The 19,117-nt window shown below is 42.0% G+C and overlaps 1 protein-coding gene across 1 annotated transcript in view; it reads left to right on the top strand.

Moving 5' to 3' along the window:
* The window catches only part of scfd2 (sec1 family domain containing 2), a 182,989-nt gene that overhangs the window by 28,652 nt on the left and 135,220 nt on the right, over positions 1–19,117 (top strand). The window contains exon 4 of the mRNA XM_074669124.1: positions 896–1,071. Within this exon, the coding sequence (XP_074525225.1) occupies positions 896–1,071 (176 nt within the window). The remainder of the gene's footprint in view (positions 1–895; positions 1,072–19,117) is intronic.

The raw sequence follows: 19,117 nt of genomic DNA, 5'->3' as shown, positions 1-19,117 counted from the left end.
ATTAAGTGTTGTTCGTATGTCTTCTGGAATCGTTTATTGTGTGTGATCCAAGGATTGTTGTTTCAAAAATTGGTCTGAACTGAATTTCTGTTGAACATATACATACAGTCGTACATAACATACAGTCCTTTCAAACCTAAAACCACTTTGTTTACTATCAGGGTTTAAATAGTTACTTCTGACTACATTCCTCTCTGCCAGTCTGAAACCAGGAATAAAATAATTGTCCGTGCCAGGAGCTCAAAATTGTTTCTGGTGGCAGCACAGTAAGGATTCCTGTGTGGGCTGCTGTCTTTAAGCAGTTAATAGCAACCGATTCCAGGAACAAGTAGCAGACTGGTGTGCTGACTATTTTGTGAGTACCTGATTTTGCATTTTAAGCTTAATGATGGCTGCTGCTCACACAGACGAGCTAAAGCACACAGACACACACTCTGTGGTGTTTAGTCATATACTCTGACTCATGTAAGCACAGCACTAAACCCTCTGACAGTACTTCTCCACCTGAAGGATGTGTTCTAAAGAGTATTACCCCACAAGTGGCACACACACACACACACACACACACACACACACACACACACACACACACACACACACACCGCACACACACACAGTTTTTACTCATTACAATAATATGACTGTGTGTTGTGGTATCAGTCTCCCCCCTCTCCCCCCTGCTGACTCTATGATCTTTCTTAAAAATGCTGTTATGTTTGGAAAAGTTTGTCTATTTATTCAGTTTCCACACTCAGCTCTTCCCATCAAGAGGAGTAACTGTGTCATTTTGTGTGTATCCACTGAAACCTTCATCAAGTAAACTTGTTTGAACACATATCAGGGCTCAGAGCTCTCAGCAGACGTTAAGTTTCTTCTTCTTCTTCTCTCTTTTCAGGCCGAGTGACCCCAGAACAGCTGTGTTCCTATGTGCAGCTGTTTCGGACCAACTGGGGGGCGCTGGAGAGCCACTGCGGGGTGCTTCAGCTGGGCCTGGCCACGACCCAAACACTCCGCCACCCCTACCTGCCCCGCTGGGACGCCTGCCTGGCCTTTGAGAGACTGCTGCTGCAGGTGTGTACTCGTCTTACTCAGACCTGGTATCGACGCAGGATACCATCAAACTCATCATCATGTGACAGAAAAACTCAGACAAACTATATTTCAAATAGTATGTTTTATTCGCTTGCATTAAAGTGATCAAATGACAGGAGGAATGCACTTTTTATCAGCTTGATGTTCAGACTCAGAGCAGACTCAAACCAAAACACGGGTTCATTGTTTCTTACATTTGGGAACTTTTTTTGTCTAAGATGTGCAACAAGTTCTGGATGTGCAAAGTATCAATTACTCAATCGCTCAAACTGTTTTGTTTTTTTTAGAGTCAGACCCTTTTGGGAAAGATGTCCAAGGGACCACCAGACTCCATTGTCATAACTTAGCAGAACACAGAAGACCATTGTAACTTCAGCCAGTTAGAGCTTTTCTATTGTTGTTTAGCAATGTTTTTTTAATGGTTTAGCTTGGATATAACACAATCCAACAACAAATGAAAAAACAAAAGATAAAAACTGGGTTTTTTACAGAGCAACTTATAGGCAAGTCAGAAATAAGAATTTCCAACTAAAAAAACAGTCTCAAGGTAAGAAAACACACAGAAAGTGGCCAAAAAGTGAGTATAATGCATTCAACGCGGCTGAATTCAGGATCATAAAGTAAAGATTTCAATAAGTCTGTAGAGTTTAGCATTTTTATTAGCAGAGCTCACATAAATAGCCATCAGTCCTCCTTGCCCAAGGGGTATTGTGCTTTTCAATATTTGAATCATAGATGTAAAGTAATACTGCTGTGTGTTCATACTTTATGCACAGATTTTTAAACCATATGTTGTAGAAATACCTGAATCTATCTGCAAGCTGCTCTGTTCTAATGAATAGTACTAGAGCTTTTTGAATCTTGATGAGACTCGACAAAATGATGAGATCATTACGTAAGGGACTCATAACTAGCTCATGACATGCTTGAAGTTTGAAGAGCAGGCTTCAAACACCAAGGTCTGCCCATAGCTCTGTCTCGCACAGGCCCCCAAAGGGCTGCCCAATCAGATAAAAAGGGTTTTTTGGAGGGGATGACTTAAAGAGACAGTGGCTAAGAGCGCGGTCACACTGGCCATCCAAACTGTGCTGTGCTTAAGCACGATTGCCCCCCCCCCACAGCGCTGTTCCCCAGCAGGAGTGTACGGTACAGCCAGTGGTCACACTACCTCTATATGAACCTGACTTTAGCGGGTATCACACACACGCACATGGCCCGCTTACGTCATCGTGAAGCTTCTGTTTACATGAAAGCGCGATCTCATCAGAGTCAGCACAATGAGACACAGAGACCACTGCTGCAACTTTTGGACTTATGGTGAGTCGTTTATGCCCGTAATGGATTGCACATGCTGTCCGTGTGCTTGTGCTTGTACATGAAGTAAACCATGCCGAAGCCCACCTCTTCGAAGCGTGTCAAAGCAGGGAAGGGAATCGTGTTTGAGCACGGCACAGTTGCGGTCACACTGGCCTTTCCAAACGTGCTTTACAGCTGAAGTGTGCTTAGGTACGGCAGTGTGACCGCGTCCTAAAACAAAATGTCTCAGACAACGACTGAAAAAGGGTTTTTTTAAACCACCAGTGTATGAAAGTTGAACACCATTTAAAGCCACTATAGGGGTGCCATGAGGACAGTATGAAGACCAAAAAAAAGGAAAAATCACAATACCCCCTCTTTAATGTTCTCATATCTGTGCTGGTTACCCAATAGACCATTGCTAATGTCAGTTTAACCAGACACAGCCAACAGACAACTTTATTCAACATGTTCATTCAATAGATCAACATACTGACAAATCACGCCACTCTAAAATATGTCTGTGACTGTTTACATCTAGGTAGTAGAGCTTTATGGCAGCAGGCTTTAACAAGAGCTACAGCATATATTAATAGTTGGCTGCACTGAAGCTCAGAAACACCATGGTCACATTTTAGGGTCTACATAGTTCTGGTGCTGACTAGCAAGAGTAAGTATGAAAACTCTGTTGCTGACCAAGGCAGATGGTCGATGTGTGTGTTTTGTGAGGCAAAACTGGACACAAAATCTCCAAAAGATTACATTACAGCTGTGGCAATCTGTTTTACTGCCGCTGTCTAAAATAATCTATTTTCAATCTATGAGTCAAAAACTTGTTTTGCATTTTTAAGCATTTAACCCAAAATACATCAATAAAATTAGACCATGGTTTAAAAGTACAGGAATCCACCTAAAGGTAGAAAAACAACACATTTACTGGCAGTTTGTCATTAACGTAGCACTCACTCCTTCACATCTGTCCGCTGGAGTAAATATTTATTACTGATGCTCAGCAGGTAAGTGGGTGTTTGCGGTTGACTAGACGTAGGCCAGAATGTTGTGTTAAACTGACAGAGACGGGAAAAAATGCAGATTCCCCTCCATCGTAAACAAGCTCGGTCGTGTTTGTAAGGAAAACATTTGAATCCAGTAAACACTGCAGAAACGCCAGATTTCCAACGTGTTGTGTCAAGGTGTTAGAGGGTGAAAGGATGTAGCTTACAGGGGGAGGACGTGTGTTTAAGTGTGGACAGGTCAGAGGGTAAATAACAGAGACAGACAGGAGAAAATATAAGGGAAAAAATCAAGAAGCTCAAGTAAATTCTTCTTCAGTTGTGATTCACTGATGTTTTATAACATTTCCTACAAACTGAGTTTAATGGCACCAATCTCTGCACCGTTGGCGAAATACCACGGCCATTTCTCTTTATTTCTCTACTTGCTCTTTTCATTGAGTCTCTTTACGTTCCTGAAGCCGTAAAGAAAGCAGTAGGACAGCCGAGTATTTAGGAACTTATTAAACTAAATCACGGAAAAGTAAAACAAGCTTGCAGCGGTGCCCTGTGCCAAATTGGAATTTAAAAACAACCTCATAAACCTTAGTCCTCGGCTGGGGCCATCACTGCTTTATTAAATAAGGGAAGAAGACTTTAGGGCTTATAGTTCCAGTATCCGTTTTCTCCAAGACTCCACTTTGATCCTCTCTTCATGGACGTCTGCTTCACCTGGAGAATTCAAAGTGCAGCTTTCTCAGAGCTCTTCTTTTCAGTTTCAGCCTCAGCCGGTCTTTAGGTGACTGTGTCTGCAGGTGGGGCTGGGTCTTGTTAAACTAAAGAAAGAGCTGTGTTACCAACAGACTGTTGTTGTATTCACAGTATATATAGCGCTTGGCCTGAATTCAATGTGACATTCTTCAAGATTTAAATCTCACAGCCGTGCCTTGAGCCTGATGTTTGGGTCCATGTTTGCAATCAAAACGAGCCGGAGTTTTATTGAGGTATTAGGGGAAATGAGTTGTGTGTCCTCTGTGCCCCCTCTGTTTATTTAATTTCCATGTGAGGTTTTTGCTTTGGCTCAACGTGGACACAGAGAAGTTAATTACATTACAAAATGGCGGGGCTGAAATGCCTTTCGGCGCGGCCTGGCGGTTGGTTAGTGTTTGCTCTCCCTGAGTGTGTGAGGGCCTCTGTGGGTACGTCGGGGCCGAGCCGGACACTCATCGCCTGTGGACAGCGTCAGCTCAGTCAGGCCTCTCTGTGGTGCTCTGAAGGCTTTGCAGCGGGCAGCAGCTGCTCTGAGGCAAAAGGCCATTGAGTTCAGGACCCAGCCGAGTTCATGCTTTCACCAAAAAGTTTGTGTCCACTTTTTCTGAGGGAACTTTTCCTCATAAACACTGCAGCGTTTCACACATAAGATGAAAGGCATGAAGTACTCAGACCGGGGCAATACCTATGTCCTTCACCATGGTGCACTCTCACTGACTAGCAACCAATTTCCCTTCGAGCAATTTGAGTTGCAATGCCCTCTTCTGCTGCTTCATTTGTTGTCTTAAGTTCTGGTGTATTTTCAGAACAACCAGCTCTCTACAAGGTTCATCTGTCACACAGTGCAACACACTTTTCTTGGATGATTTTGACCTTGCCAGAAAGCTTTGTGAAATTTTCAGCTGCTGTGCTATAGTGGGTCTGCATGGGTCACACAGTGTTGTGTCTCTGAATTGGGGTCTTGTTGGCTCTCTTGAAGTCTGCTGTCATCTTTGTGGATGAGCCTGATAAAGCAAACCTAAAAAGTTGATCCGTGCCCTGTAACAAATAATAAATGGAGTCATCTATTAATTTCCTTATCCTGTTCAGAGTTGTGGGTGGCTGGAGTCTGTCCCAGCTGTCTTCAAGTTTTGTAGTTGAGTCTGTAAAAGAACGAGAAAAAAAAACCTGACATTTAGTTGGTTCTCTTATATCAACAGGATGTGCCTAGATAATCAAAACAGCCCCAATCAAAAAGTTTTCCCTGACATAACTTTTAAAATTTAGAAAAAGAACTCTTGTTTGGGCTGAAGTTGTCTCTGAGGTGTAATTGGTTTGACAGGTGACACATTAGTCTCCTTGGAGAAACAGTTTTACTGAGATGGTCACAGAGTGCGTTAAAGCATGCTTTATTATGTCCTGACCAATCTTGGTGCCCATCATCTGTCGTCTGAAGGATGATAAGTGTCTCTTGGCATGAAGGTGAACTTCTCAGGCACTCTGGTAAATGAAGATGGTTGAATTTCCTAGTCTTACCAACCAGGCAAAGTGCTTCAACTTTCCACATCAAATTCAACCTTCATTCATCCCCCGACAGCAGAGGATGGTAGTAAAGAAAAGGATACTGGTGGAGTCCTTTTTACACTCTAAAGGTCTTTGCACACCAGATGCGTAATTTTCGCACGAATATTTCGCACGGTTTTCATTTTTTCAAATACAGTGCTTTGCAAGCTTTCACACCAGTGACGATATTTCGCAAGGCAAAATTGCAGCTTTTATTTTTTCGGACCGTGGTTGATTTTTCCAAACTTCCACTTGCGACAAGTACACAACTGACCAATCAAAACACTCGTTGTTGGCACGTCACACACAAAGAAACATTCAACATGGTGGAACAGCTGATCATTTTTTTGTCCCAGCACCCGGTTCTCTTCAACAAAAGACACAAAAGCTACAAAGACAGCGATTTTAAAGACAATGTTTGGAGGAGAATCGCTGCAGAGATGGAGTATGATGATGGTGTGTGTATAATTAAGCTCCTACCGAATTCAATTGTGTTTCTTTTAGTGATAGCTGACGATAGCCGTTGTAAACCATTAATGCCGTTATTGTCAGCTGTTTCAACTGTCACAAAGATACATTATACTTCTGTATTCCCTTTTTGCTTGTTGTATGATCTAAGTTTGATCTTTACCGGAAAATACGGTAATGTAATGACAATAGTTTTATCTATTCTTTGACAATAAAGTGATTCGAGTGCGAGTGTCTAATCCGAGCTAAACATGATATAACTCTGTTATTGTTTAGTTGAGGAAGTGAAAAAGTTATGGAAGAATCTAAGGGACACGTATGTGCTAGCCCGCGTCAAAATTTGCCTCCGAATTATTCGCAATTCCATGCCGTTTAATTGCATCGCCTCTGGTGTGCAAAGGCTTTAACTCTTAAAGTTTGTCTTCAAAGTAAACCTTGACATGATTGGCATGCACATCCTCCAGATGAGTATCTGTTCATCTGTTTTGAGTGATTACACCAGTACACCATTACACAGAAGCTAAACCTGGATCTGAAAGTTTGCCAAAATAATGTTGATTAGTTAAAAACTCTAAATCCACGCATTCTCTAGTTCTGTCCTCAAGAGGTGTAAAAAGAACTACTTACAATGTTTGTTGTATGGGAGAGGATCCATCATTTCAGATACATCCCAGGAAGTCAGGACATCTAAACGCTGATTGTCTTCTGTGACATGGCACTCAGCAAATTTGTGTCTCAGTGTAAATCTTTAGTCTACAAAAGATTGTTTGTTGCTCTTCATTTATCTAACCTGACATGCCAGACAGACAGTTTCAAGTATCCACCACGGAAATATTTCACTGGTCTATCTGGGTAGCAGTTCTTCAGATTGTTTTCAGCAGCTGGTGATTGGATGACCGTTCCGATTGATGCACTCACTACAGACCAATCTGCATCAAGCCACGGTATGACGTAGCTCATGTGTGCCGCTGCTGAGATACAATAGGCAAACATGAGAAACAACAGTTACTGCTGGCGTTTTTGTCAAGTTAACTTAAGAATCAAAGGAATGCTGACAAGTACGAAAGTCTGCTGACATCACCTCGTCACTTACGCTGCCCCCACAGCTCCTGTAGCTCCCCCCCTCTCCCCTTAATTCGCCGTTAAGAAGTTAGCCAAGTAGATTCGTGGGTCAATGGAGCCTGGCAAGATGGATCTGCAGAATTTCAGAAGCTGAATCAGGCAGGTCCATCTGCTCTGCAAGGTTATCATTTAGCCGTCATAGAAAGAAATAAAATCACCTCAGATAGCCAGGATAGGAGACAGGAGGTCATTACACTGGATTGTTTTCCTCCTGCTTTTGCTCTCCATACACACTCTCTGTTCTGCATACACTAAAGCAGGCTGACTTAAGGGCAGAAGATCAGAACCCTTCCAATGTTAAAAAATCCAAACGCTTATCTCATACCCTTGATCTGGTGAAATTGTAAACAAAAGTCAAATCAGCCCAACCTTAGATCTTTTCTTTAAGGAGTCATGTCGCCTTCACTGAACTAAAACATAACTTTAAAAAATAAACACGATTTTTCTGATTTTCCCGTGGCATCCTGTTTTTGATCATCAACATATTCATGTGGGAACACATGCAGTTGCAGTGGTTGTTAGTGACTTCAAACCGCTGTAACTAGCACGTCAATGTTTGTTACCTAAATCATAAATTTAGAGTATATGTATGAAATCCAGATATCTTCTTGGCTGACAGTGCCACCCCGAAAGCCTGCTCCACCCCCCTGCCCCCTCGGCCCCTGGCTGTCTGGCATGTAACAGGGTTTTGGTCTGAATGGAACAGATTGAGCAGACCTGGTCCAGTTCCAACCCGCAGAAACAGAATGTGAATGCTCGACGCGCTCTGAGCTGGACCGCTCCGTGTTGCAGAGGTAACAGACTCACTCTTTCACCACTTCCCAGAACATCACAGCAAACGCTGCTCTACCTTCCCATCAACAGGGCGGACTTCACCAAACCAAACATGTAGAGCAGCACTCTGCATGCCTCCCACAGAGGGCTGAGTTGGGGAGAAGAGTCAGCTCCATCTTGTATTTTTTAAGGCCTGTATTTTCTTTAATTACTGGACATGTCAGTGATGACAGCAGTCCAGTAGAGGAGCTCACCCCTCTCACCCCGGCCTGTTGCTCTACTCTTCTGGGATTACCAGGGCGAGCCTCTCCAAACATCCAGCTTTGACTTATTACTGGTCACCACGCTGCTGAGACAGAAAGCTGCACTCGGCTGTGTGTCCCCGTCGTCCCATGAGTCACTCAAACGACCCGCCTGCTCCTTATCTCTCCCAGCTCTGTGTTTGTGTTTCACTCTAAAATACTGTATATAAAAATCCAGCTATGAACCCAAACTCAGTGCCTGTGTGAGAATTTATAGCAGTGGCACTCCATAGTGGAACAATACTGTATATAAGAAGAAAAAAAAAAGCTCTTTTGACCTAATTTAAAGCTGCCGTGAGGAACTTTTGCTTCGTGTTGATCTTGGGCTCCCCTGTGGACAAAACTATTTGGCAAACCATGGCCTGCGCATGCAAGCAGTGTTTTTCCTTATAAAATCTCTGCTCTCTTTAAACCATCAAACATGGTGAAACTTTTTTAGTGGAAGTTGCAAAAATAAGCCTTAGTGGAAGCAGTGACAGGACTCAAAAATAACAGCAGGGGTAATAAATCTTTTCCCTACTGGTCTAAGTTGCTTGTGTGGGTCACACAGTAGCATCGGTAATCATTTCATTTCAGTCGGTTTCACAACTAGATAGCATCTCTTAATCAGGAAAACATTTACAAAGTCTTCACCCGTCCATTTTTATATAAAATGGACAACATGTGTCAGAAATTCTCCTTGGATTTAATTGTACTGTTGCCATGTGTCTTATTCTAATTATCTGTAGCCATTTAATCCAGCTAATTTCACCAAATGAAGGTTTTTCAGGGTTTTACAGGATATCGTAATGACTTTGCATGACCATACATCACTTACCTACCTGTGTAAGTTGGTGTGAACCCAATAAAGGCTTTGGCAACAATGTTTTTGGTGATGCGGCTTTCCAGTAAAATGCATGAGAAGTGGCGATCCATCATCTCACCCGTAAAACAATCAGACTGTCAGGCTGCGGTGAGAAACTCAGCCTCAGTTTGTCCACAGCTACAGAGGAGACTGGTTTTTCGTTGTCATTTTCCATTCTGCTAGATTTCATGTTGGGTTTTTAGTGCTGTGTTGAAAGTAGAGCTGATATAAATAAAGATTTTGCTCAAACATAGATTATTTTTGTAAAAGCAACACTTATGAGCCCAAAATCAAAGAATTCTCCAGATTTTTCCGAGAAACATTTTACGTTTGTGTTTAAAAGTGACAGCAAAAAAAATGTCTCAATTATCTAAATATCAATTATCCATACATTTTTTGCAGTATTGGGCACCAATATTCCTGGAGACCTTTTAAAATATAACATCAAAAATGAGAGTTCATTGGCTGAGACCATCAAGTAATATTTGAACTTAGACTCCATGACATCACCTATTTATTTCTGAGACAGAGTTTTAAAGCACTTTCTTGACAAGAGCCATATTGATAATACTGAACCCAACTGAGCCTTGTTTGAGTTAGAATGAGGAAATGAAGTCAGTTTTTAGTCTCTTTGCAGACAGCTACAGGGTGTAGACCATAGACTGTTTATAGATTGGACAGTGTGGCTCCACCATTTATTGTTGCACGGTTTTGAAGCCGAAATACCCCCGTCACAGGTGCAGCCATTGGCAGAAATTGCAGCCAGAGTATGCGCAGCAGAAACGATGAGGGATTCTGGGAGAATCTGAGTGGAGCTGGGTGACAAAAATAATATATATATTTTTTTCTTTTGAGAGTCTAATCACTTCTTGACTCTACCTCCCGACATATTTTAAAATCCCCGGAAAAAATACATGAGAACGGCATCTGTTAATCATCGTTAAATGTTACACAAAGCCTCGTTTTTAACCTCGTATAGCTAAAGAAAACGAAACTTTTTAGAAAAAAAGAGGACTTGAATACAAGACAGCCAAAAGATATCTTCGATTCACCACAACAATCGGACGTGAGAAACATTTCTACGAGGAGTGTTAATTTTTTAAAGTTTGACCACAGCACATCTGGAATGGCTGGAAAGCCAGATTTTTTAACCTATACTGCAGCCAGCCACCAGGGGGAGCAGTTTTTGTGGGGACCTCACTTCGAGCCGAGCAAGCGGACGTCTATTTATTTTACAGTCTATGGTGGAGACCTGTCAGTCATGCCTTTAAATGAGCAAAACTTGTGCATTTAATTGTCAAAAAAAAAAAAGGGGGGGGGGGGGGGGGGGTTAAAAGGCTTATTTTTGCGTGGCCAGAGGTTGCCGTTTGGTTGAAAAACGGACACTTTGTGTAATCATTTTACATCTTCTCATGTTAGATTTTTGTCTAACAAGTCTGTAATTGTTTTTTCTCGTTTATGTACTGCAATTTTTTTTTGACTTATCAGATGATTAAAATGTTATGTTCCTACATTTGTCAGTAACCTGCTTTTGTCCTCACTCACTGAGGAGTCACAGCTCTCCTGATAGATGTGTGAATAAAGAAAACACAGTTTGCAAAGAGACCGAGAACCTCCGAGCTTGTAAAAAAGGGGTACTGCTGCTCTCGTCCGAGGCTGTTTTGCACTCTTGTGTCTCTTTGCTGCTCTCTCTGTATTTGCCTTTTGGGCTGAGCACATTCGGTTCAGGTCTGATTATTCTATAAACTTCATAGATTGGGTCTGACATTCTTTGGTTCTTTACTGGATCTGTGTCTTTTCTCTTCATTAACAAACTATTTTACCAGAAACTTTGTAAACCTGCTGTTTATGCTGCTGAGTCAGATATAATTCTTCCAGTCATCAGTCTTTTTTGTTCGTCTGTTGTTTTGTTCTGTTGCCGTGTGTGTCCTTGTGTGTTTTGTCTGTTGTGGTGAGTTTATAACTGGGTTGGAGCCTGTTGACCCACATACTCCATTAACCCCCCGGTACAGTGTCAGTGTGTGTGTGTGACCCTTCACCTCATCATGTGACCCTCATGGGCCGACCTGTCAATGCTCAAACCTGCAGGTCTGCTGTTTGTCACTAACCTGACGGTAAAACTTGAGTTTTTTCTGTTATGTAAAGCTGTAATAAGGGAGACCATCACCTGAATATTTAACAAGCAGTTATATGTGGAACATCTGGACTGGATTATTTCTTACCACAATAACAAGGAGTAAAAAAAGGTTGATATTGGTCTGAAGTAACTTTCATCTTATCTGAGCTGCATGCCACAGACAGACAGGGGGCTGTAAGCCTGTAATTGGCCTTTCCCCAGGGTATGGAGTCTGTCCCCACATCCCAGACATTCCCCTTATTCTGCCTCTCTGCTGCGTCCCTGCCGCCCCCCACCGAGGGCGTCCTGCTGAGTTTAGCGGCAGATTGTAACAAAGAGGTGTAAATGACTCCAGGGCACGGCCCTGAGATGTCCGGCACTGACCTCCTCTTCTACCCCACTGTTTAACTGCCTCACATCTGGACTGACCCGGACTGACCGTCTCCGCATCCATCTACCTTCAGTACCACATCCAGCCCGGCGTGTTTCCCCTATGAACCTCCTCAACCCTGCAGCAACAGATCTGTACAGGGACTGAGCCACAGGAGGTTCAGGATCAATGTCTGTCTGTCCCTGACAAAGACGCCTCTCTGGCTCTGTCCCTTCGTCTTCTCTTCAGCTCTTCTCAGGGTTTTACTTTTACCACGGCCTTGTGTCCCAAACCCACAAGAAGTTACTCTGCAAGGGGTACTGGTTTAGCTCAGTGGTGAAGTCTTACATCACATGCACAGAGTTGAGAGACCCAAAGCGAGCTGCCAAGGCTCAGTTCCCAACTTCCTCCTTATCCACTGGCCTTTCCTCCCAATCCATTCATCCATTAGTTTCACTCTTTATCCTTTTTTTTTTTTTTTTTTTTTTTTAATTTTTTTTTTTTTTTTTTTTGGGGGGGGGGGTTAGCTTTCATTTTGTTGTTAAAGAAAATCATGACAATAAGAGGCCGTTGAAACAGTGTTTCAGCCGACTTGAAAACAGCCTCCAGAGTGGGATTTTTCTGAAATGGTAAGCCGGCGTTTTCAGTGTAAACGCTGACGTCACACTCCTCCTCGCGCGAGTGCACACAACAGGACAACAGTACCATTGTTACGATCGCCACGAACTACCGTGTCATGCTTGTGCTGCTCAGTCTGCTGTATCTGCTGATTGTCTTCATACAAAATGTGCAGCTGTTACACCACTTTTGCACCTAGTATTCCCCAATACACCAGATGAACAGCTCAACGCTACTTCGGTGGAGATCTCCCCATTGCTGCTCCTGGACAAGAGAGTTATAGCACCACCTGCAGGCCTGGCATGCTTACTACAGCGTTTTCAGTCCATCGTTTCCGTGTAAACAAAGATTTTTTTCACTAAATTTTTGCTGCGTTTTAGCATTTTCAGATAAAACATTGTTGTGTAAACAAGGCCAAAATGTTCATCAAAAATGAGCCTAAAATAACTCAATGTTTAAACACAACTCTGATGATCATGGTTTTGTTGATGTTGTTGTTGTTGTTGTTGTTTTTGTACAGGGAAAACAAGAAACAAAAGAAAACTCACTCGTATTAAGACATAACTCTAGTTTCAGGCAAATTTTCAAGTTCCATTGGCAGAGTTTTTTTTACTTGTTACAAGTCATTCAGATAGAATACAATAGAATAGAACTTTATTTGTCATTGCAACCAGTGCAACGAAATTGCAAATGCAGATCTCATCTTTGTCTTTAAATAACTTGAAGCAAAGCATTTTTCTGGGCTGGTCAGGTGAAATCATCTCATATCGAGTATAATAACACCATTTTTACCTAAAATAAGACAAAAACACTTGATAAGATCTCAGTTTTTTGCAGTGTACCTAACAAACACTCCTTGGTGCTGAGAGTGAAGCACTGAGTGAACTCTCTTGTCATCCAGCCTGGTTGGAGGCAGGAGACGGGCAAAATTGTTGAGTTCATTTCATTTGTTGTGCGATTAGTTGATTTATTGACTATGGTCCCAGGCCTAGTTCTGGGTTAGAATTTTTGCCAAAGGCAAAGACTGGGAACAAGGAATGTGAAAGAAAACTTGTTGGTTTTCCTTTTTTTGAGCTGTCCAATCCCTTGTGTTAAGGTCACACTGTGTCTTTGGACACTGAATCCTCTTTCTTTTATTTTCTTCATATCAATAGAAATTGCTTTCCCTGTTTGAGCTCTGACTTCAATATAAATACTGTCACCTATTTATATTTTGTTATCTTTATTACATGTAATTCTGGGCTCTGATTAGTATTTGGTCAAGCTTTTTGAGTCGTTCTCTCTCCCTCTGCTGCAAAACTTCCTGTGAGACACTGAAGATAATCTGAATCTGGGATATCAGACCTTTGAAAGCACAAGAATCATGCCTGTTTTTCTTCAGGCACACTTTATCTTTAAGACAACCTTAAATCTGCCATGTTTATCCTGCACAGTCCCTAAACATGTGTCCCTCTCTAACATACACAGACAAGTTGGACATGCACCACGCTGCTGTTTTTTTGCAGCATAACAAGCCTTCAAAATGTGGAAGAAAAAGCAAGCTGAAGAGTTTGTGAGAGGAGTGGAGGAGTGAGTTATTTACCTATCTCTTCCTTCCTGTGTTTAGCTGTAGAGGATTACACTGAGAGCAGAGCTGCGATGGAGCCCACTCCCAGGAAACACAGGAATAGAGCTCATCTCTCCCTCCCCCTCTTCTCTCTCGGCGGCAGCGGCGGTGCCCTGAGACGGCTGTGTTTACATTGTTCAGGCTAATGTACTATCTGTTTAATAGGCAGAGAGAGGCCTGTTTATAGAGGGGGGACCTTTTTAACAGAGGTGATGGGGCTGGCAGGCCAGAGGGCAGGACCAACTCATCTCACTTCCTGTTATCATTACCTCTCTTCTCTCAGACTGATAGGTGCTCGGCTCGCTCTGCTCGCTGCATTACTTAATCCCCGCTCCGCTCGCCGCCCTGCCGGCTATGACTGTGTTCAATCTGTCTCGCCTGGAAAATAGAGCATCACCAGAAGGCTCAATCAAGTTGCCTCATATAAAACCTCCGTAGCTCCACTTTTTCAGCTCAATAGTAATTTGCATGTGCTGCAATTTAAATGTTCTACTAAGCATCTTTTTGCTAAATCTATAACTCAGCCCACTGAACTGAAACTTTATGGGAATTGCTTTGGTGTTAATAGCTGCAGACTTGGAGAGCTCTTTGAATGTAAAAGCTGAGGGAGTACGAGGGGCTCTTAGGGGTTTAATTCACTAAACATTTTCTCTTTTACTTAAAGCTGCCTGTTTCTTCTGGCTTCATTCTGTATCAAGTTGCACTCACTGCATATGTGCAAGTGAGGATTTTTTTTTTTTGCTCTGGTCCCTATTGTTTACTGCGGCTTTTAAAGTGCCGAGTGAAAACCCTTCATGTCAGGAGGATTTTTCATGTGGCCTGGAGTTTTTTTTTCCTTACGAATGTGTTTTTGAGGGTTTAGCAGGATTTAAACCACCTCAGCCAAACAGTTTTCTCACACTTGCTCTGTCCAAACTTACAGAGTTAAATGGTTGATCTTTCCTGGAGAACATCCATCGCACACTTTTGACACCTCTGTTCTCCGAGCTGCATTGTCATCTCACAGTGTTTGGGTGAGGTGGTCCGGTGAACATGCCATCAGAGGACTCTTGCAGCTTCCACTAACACTCTCCATCCTGGTGAATCAGGTCAGTGTGGTCTGCTGACTTGGCCTCCTGGCGTCAGAATTCATTTGAGCATACTCCAGAAAGACACCACAGACTGGGAAAAATCCCACAAAGCCCAGCATTCACCCACGGATTGTTAATAAGGAAAACTGTAGAAAAAGCTGACCATCGGGGAAGATGGCGGGGGTTGCTAGAGACCCAACAATGACCCAGTGTCCCGGACAGAGCTGACCAGCCAACCACTTCATACCTTCACATCCCTCTGACTGACCCTCCTTCATCTTCACATGCCACTGGGCAGTGTTTATCCCCATTTTTTCCATGATGAACTCTGAAACTGAAACTACAGCCAGCTGTGCTTGCAAGTATGCATGTGTGTGCGGCTGTGTGTGCATGCATGCATTCATGCATGTGCATCCTTTAATGTGCTTATGCTTGTGACAGTGTCTCAGCTTCCTGTTGTCACAAACAGCTCCTCTGTTCCTGGAAGAAAAGCTCCACCTCAGGACAGATTAACTATCAGGTCATTTGTCACTACCTGCTGAGCACAGGCCAGGGAAGGTCACAGCCCACAGGACGTGTGTCTGTCTCTATGTGTATGTGTGTGTGCGTGTGTGTGTGATCTGCATCCGAGACACAAACACATTCTTTGAATGTCTTCTTTAAATACTGACAAATCCTTTGCTGCCAGATTTGAAGATTTGTGTCTGGATTGAAGATTTCATGATAATGAGCTTGTGATTGACAAGGCTGTGAGTTCTTGTCTGGACTGGTGGGTTTGAGCAAGTAACTCAAGAAAGAGTCTGTCAGTGGCAAAATAAGATAACAACAAACTGATAGGCACTCGTCTTAAAGTTTTATACTTTTTATGTAAAGTACATAAATGTAGCAAAAGAGAACGTATGCGTTTCAGCCCAAGGCTTTCACCCTAACACCTGTGGGTGAGGTACTTATATGTAAACAAAGAATGCCAGGTGGAAACCCCTCATCAGAACAGTCCAGTGCAGGACTGCAACCTGTGGCTCATGAGCCGCATATGGTTCTTTGTCTTTCGATGTGCGGCTCTTTGATCCACTCATAAAACTGATATATTGATGCAAATGTTGGGATCAGTATTGATCAATACTTGGGTGATGAGATTGATACTTCATTGATACTTAAGTTTCAGTTTCTCCTCTCCACATGTGCCCCTCTCAATTGCTTATGTGCTCGTAGATAGATAGATAGATAGATAGATAGATAGATAGATAGATAGATAGATAGATAGATAGATAGATAGATAGATAGATAGATAGATAGATAGATAGATAGATAGATAGATAGATAGATAGATAGATAGATTGAACTTCAGCTCTTCAGCAATAGAAACATAAATTTGTCTTTGGCATGGCTCCAAATACCAATTTAAATGCACTTGCAAACACAATAAATCTTTCTTTGAAAATTAGAAATGTATTGATTTTCATTTTATGTCATTTCGTTTATGTGTGAAAGAAAGTGCATTTGCAAGACCACGTGTTTTTGTGGCTCTTTGTAGTACCACAGTAATTTTTGTGTCTCTGACTCGTTGGCCACCCCTGGTCAAATGAGAAACTCAGGAGTTACAAGAGGAGGCATACAATGAAATGCAACTTAATCAGGCTGTGTACACATCAGCACAAAATAAATAATACTCCCACAAAAGTATTGCACCCAAAATGTTATACACTCTTCAAACACATAATTGAAAAACAGACGGAAAAAAAGTTACTCTAACATTTTAGAGGTGTGAAAAAATATTGTTACAGCAATATATCATGATATCTTCACCTGTGATAAAATATTGATATTTCAACTCATTATATTGATATTTTTGTTAAGATACAAATTCTTATTTTATGTGAGTCGGAAGTACAATACTTTTTTTGCACTTCCACTGCGATAGATGGTGCTGAGGAGCTACTCTTCTTTATGTTGCCCAAAAACTGTATCATACCTAAAACCTCAAAGTATATTCAACTTATTTTATTCCTAAACTTGATGATGTTGGTTTTGATGCCGTCAACATCAATGTTTTCTCTCTATTCTTGGGTCATTTAGTTTAAAATCATCTTAAGTTTATTTTTAAAGTGTAGTAGACTGATAAAAGAATAATCATAGTCATGTTTTGTACAATATTGAATTCTTTATGAGTAACATTGGTTACACCAAGTGACATTTATCAGTTTCACCAATTGACCACGTCTTTTACACAACAATGTTTTTGCAACACAAGTTAAATGTCACAGTTGTTTTAGTGACAAACTTGATGCACTTGTTTGTAAATGAAGTGTATGTATGAAACTCTGCATATGACTTTAATTGTTTCAAACACAATTAACTAGAAATGTTGTTTTCAATCAAATAGTTAATTGTGTCGAATATTGAAATGTATCACAATATTGTGATATCATGATATTATCATATTGTGACCCAAGTATCACAATGGATCCCTTCCAATACTCACTCCTAAAACATTGTACATGTGACTCTTCTCAAACAGAAAATATTTCAAACACGTGGTTGAATTGTAATAGACTGCATGTCAGTCTAAACAGTGTACCCAGCTAGAGTCATAGTCAACAAAAAGTATGAAACTTTAAGACGAGTGCTGATTGCTTTGTTGTTTATCAGTGTTTTGGAGCCGGCACCAATTTTTCCACGTTTTGTAGAGTTGAGCTCACCCTGTCCAATTCAAGTGGCAAATAAGAACCACTATTTGACATACATGAATTAAATACATTTACCTGCTGCAGATGATTACATTTCAGCTATCGCACTTGTAGGCTGAAGCAATCCAGTGGGTTAACTCTTAAAGGGTTTGACTAATCATTCACTTGAGCGCCATAGGTATAAGTATAATTAGGGCTCATGTTCAAAAAAAGCAGAGCTACCTTCCTCACTGATGACATCTACCAGTTGCTCTTACAGCATGCCTTTATGGACACATGAGAGTTCAGTTTCTGTATGCTGACCTGGCTGATGTTTACTATCTCTCAAAACTTTCTAAACAAGTTTTGTGCCAAAGGTAAGCAGTGCCCCCTACAGCCAATATGAGGCAAAGACCTGCAGCCTGTAAACAAAGATGAATGAGAGACAGCGGGGGAGGTCAGAGATCCCCTTGGGACGCAGAGAAAAGGTGGGACAAGGACTGTTCTTTGCTCCAGCGTGTAATAATACCCAGTCCACTCCTTCTATCTGAACCCCCCACCCTGCTCACTCATGCCCACCCTGCACACCACCTTGTCGCCCCAGGGGTTCACCCACTCTGACCAGTCACTGTGGTTAGTAAATGCTGAGGGTCAAACTGGGTCAATCAGAGACAGACTCCTGCCACCTTGCCTCTGTCATTAATTACCCAAAGTTCCCTGGGGCAGAGCTCCACGTGTAACAACATCGCTCTACAAACTGGGTCTGAGTGGTCTGAGTGTATGCTCAGGTGGAGCTCAGTATGAGTTTCATGTGTGTATCTGTGTCAGGGTCACTGTTTTCTTTATGACAGGATAAGTGAGTTTGCCACCTCCGACCGTGTGTGAAATGGAGATGTCATGTAAGCAATAATAAATCCAGCCTGTGCTGATCCATAGTGAACGTAGAGATGTTTGAAGACTAAAAAATCATGTTTTTAGAACACGTGTTGTTTACACATGAAAAATCTCTTCACCAAACTGTTTTTTTTAGAAGAACCATATCATAACCAACAGTCTTTGTCGAAACCAAAGACTGTATAAAACATGGACGTAGTCCCCCCGTCAGTTGACACTTAAAATGAAGCTAATCCACGGATGCAGCCACATTTGTTAAGACGCCTGCTGTGAGTTACATTTCCAACGGCTACAGGGCGCTCATCAGACACGTGACTTGAGCTGTATCTCTGATTGGACAATCAAACGATCCTAATAACTTCTAAACTGCCAAGTTAGAAAAAAAATCACTCACCGTACAGTGTGTGCCGATGGTGAAATCAGTGTTTGAGACCCAAGCCATTTTTGAACCAGGCTGTAAATATGCTTTTTAATGCCATAAAAAAGGTGTGTATGTGACTTTTGGTCTTTCTGTAGTCAGCCCCAAGTGGATTCTCGATGAACAGCAACTTTGGCACTAACTCTGGCCTATAGG

Source organism: Halichoeres trimaculatus, unplaced genomic scaffold (assembly GCF_033239565.1).
Source record: "Halichoeres trimaculatus isolate MK-OKI-2021-1 unplaced genomic scaffold, fHalTri1.1 fHalTri1_scaffold_4, whole genome shotgun sequence".
NCBI classification, from domain to species: Eukaryota; Metazoa; Chordata; class Actinopteri; order Labriformes; family Labridae; genus Halichoeres; species Halichoeres trimaculatus.
The sequence above is the reverse complement of the archived record's forward strand: the minus strand, read 5'-3'. Positions and strand labels throughout refer to the sequence as shown.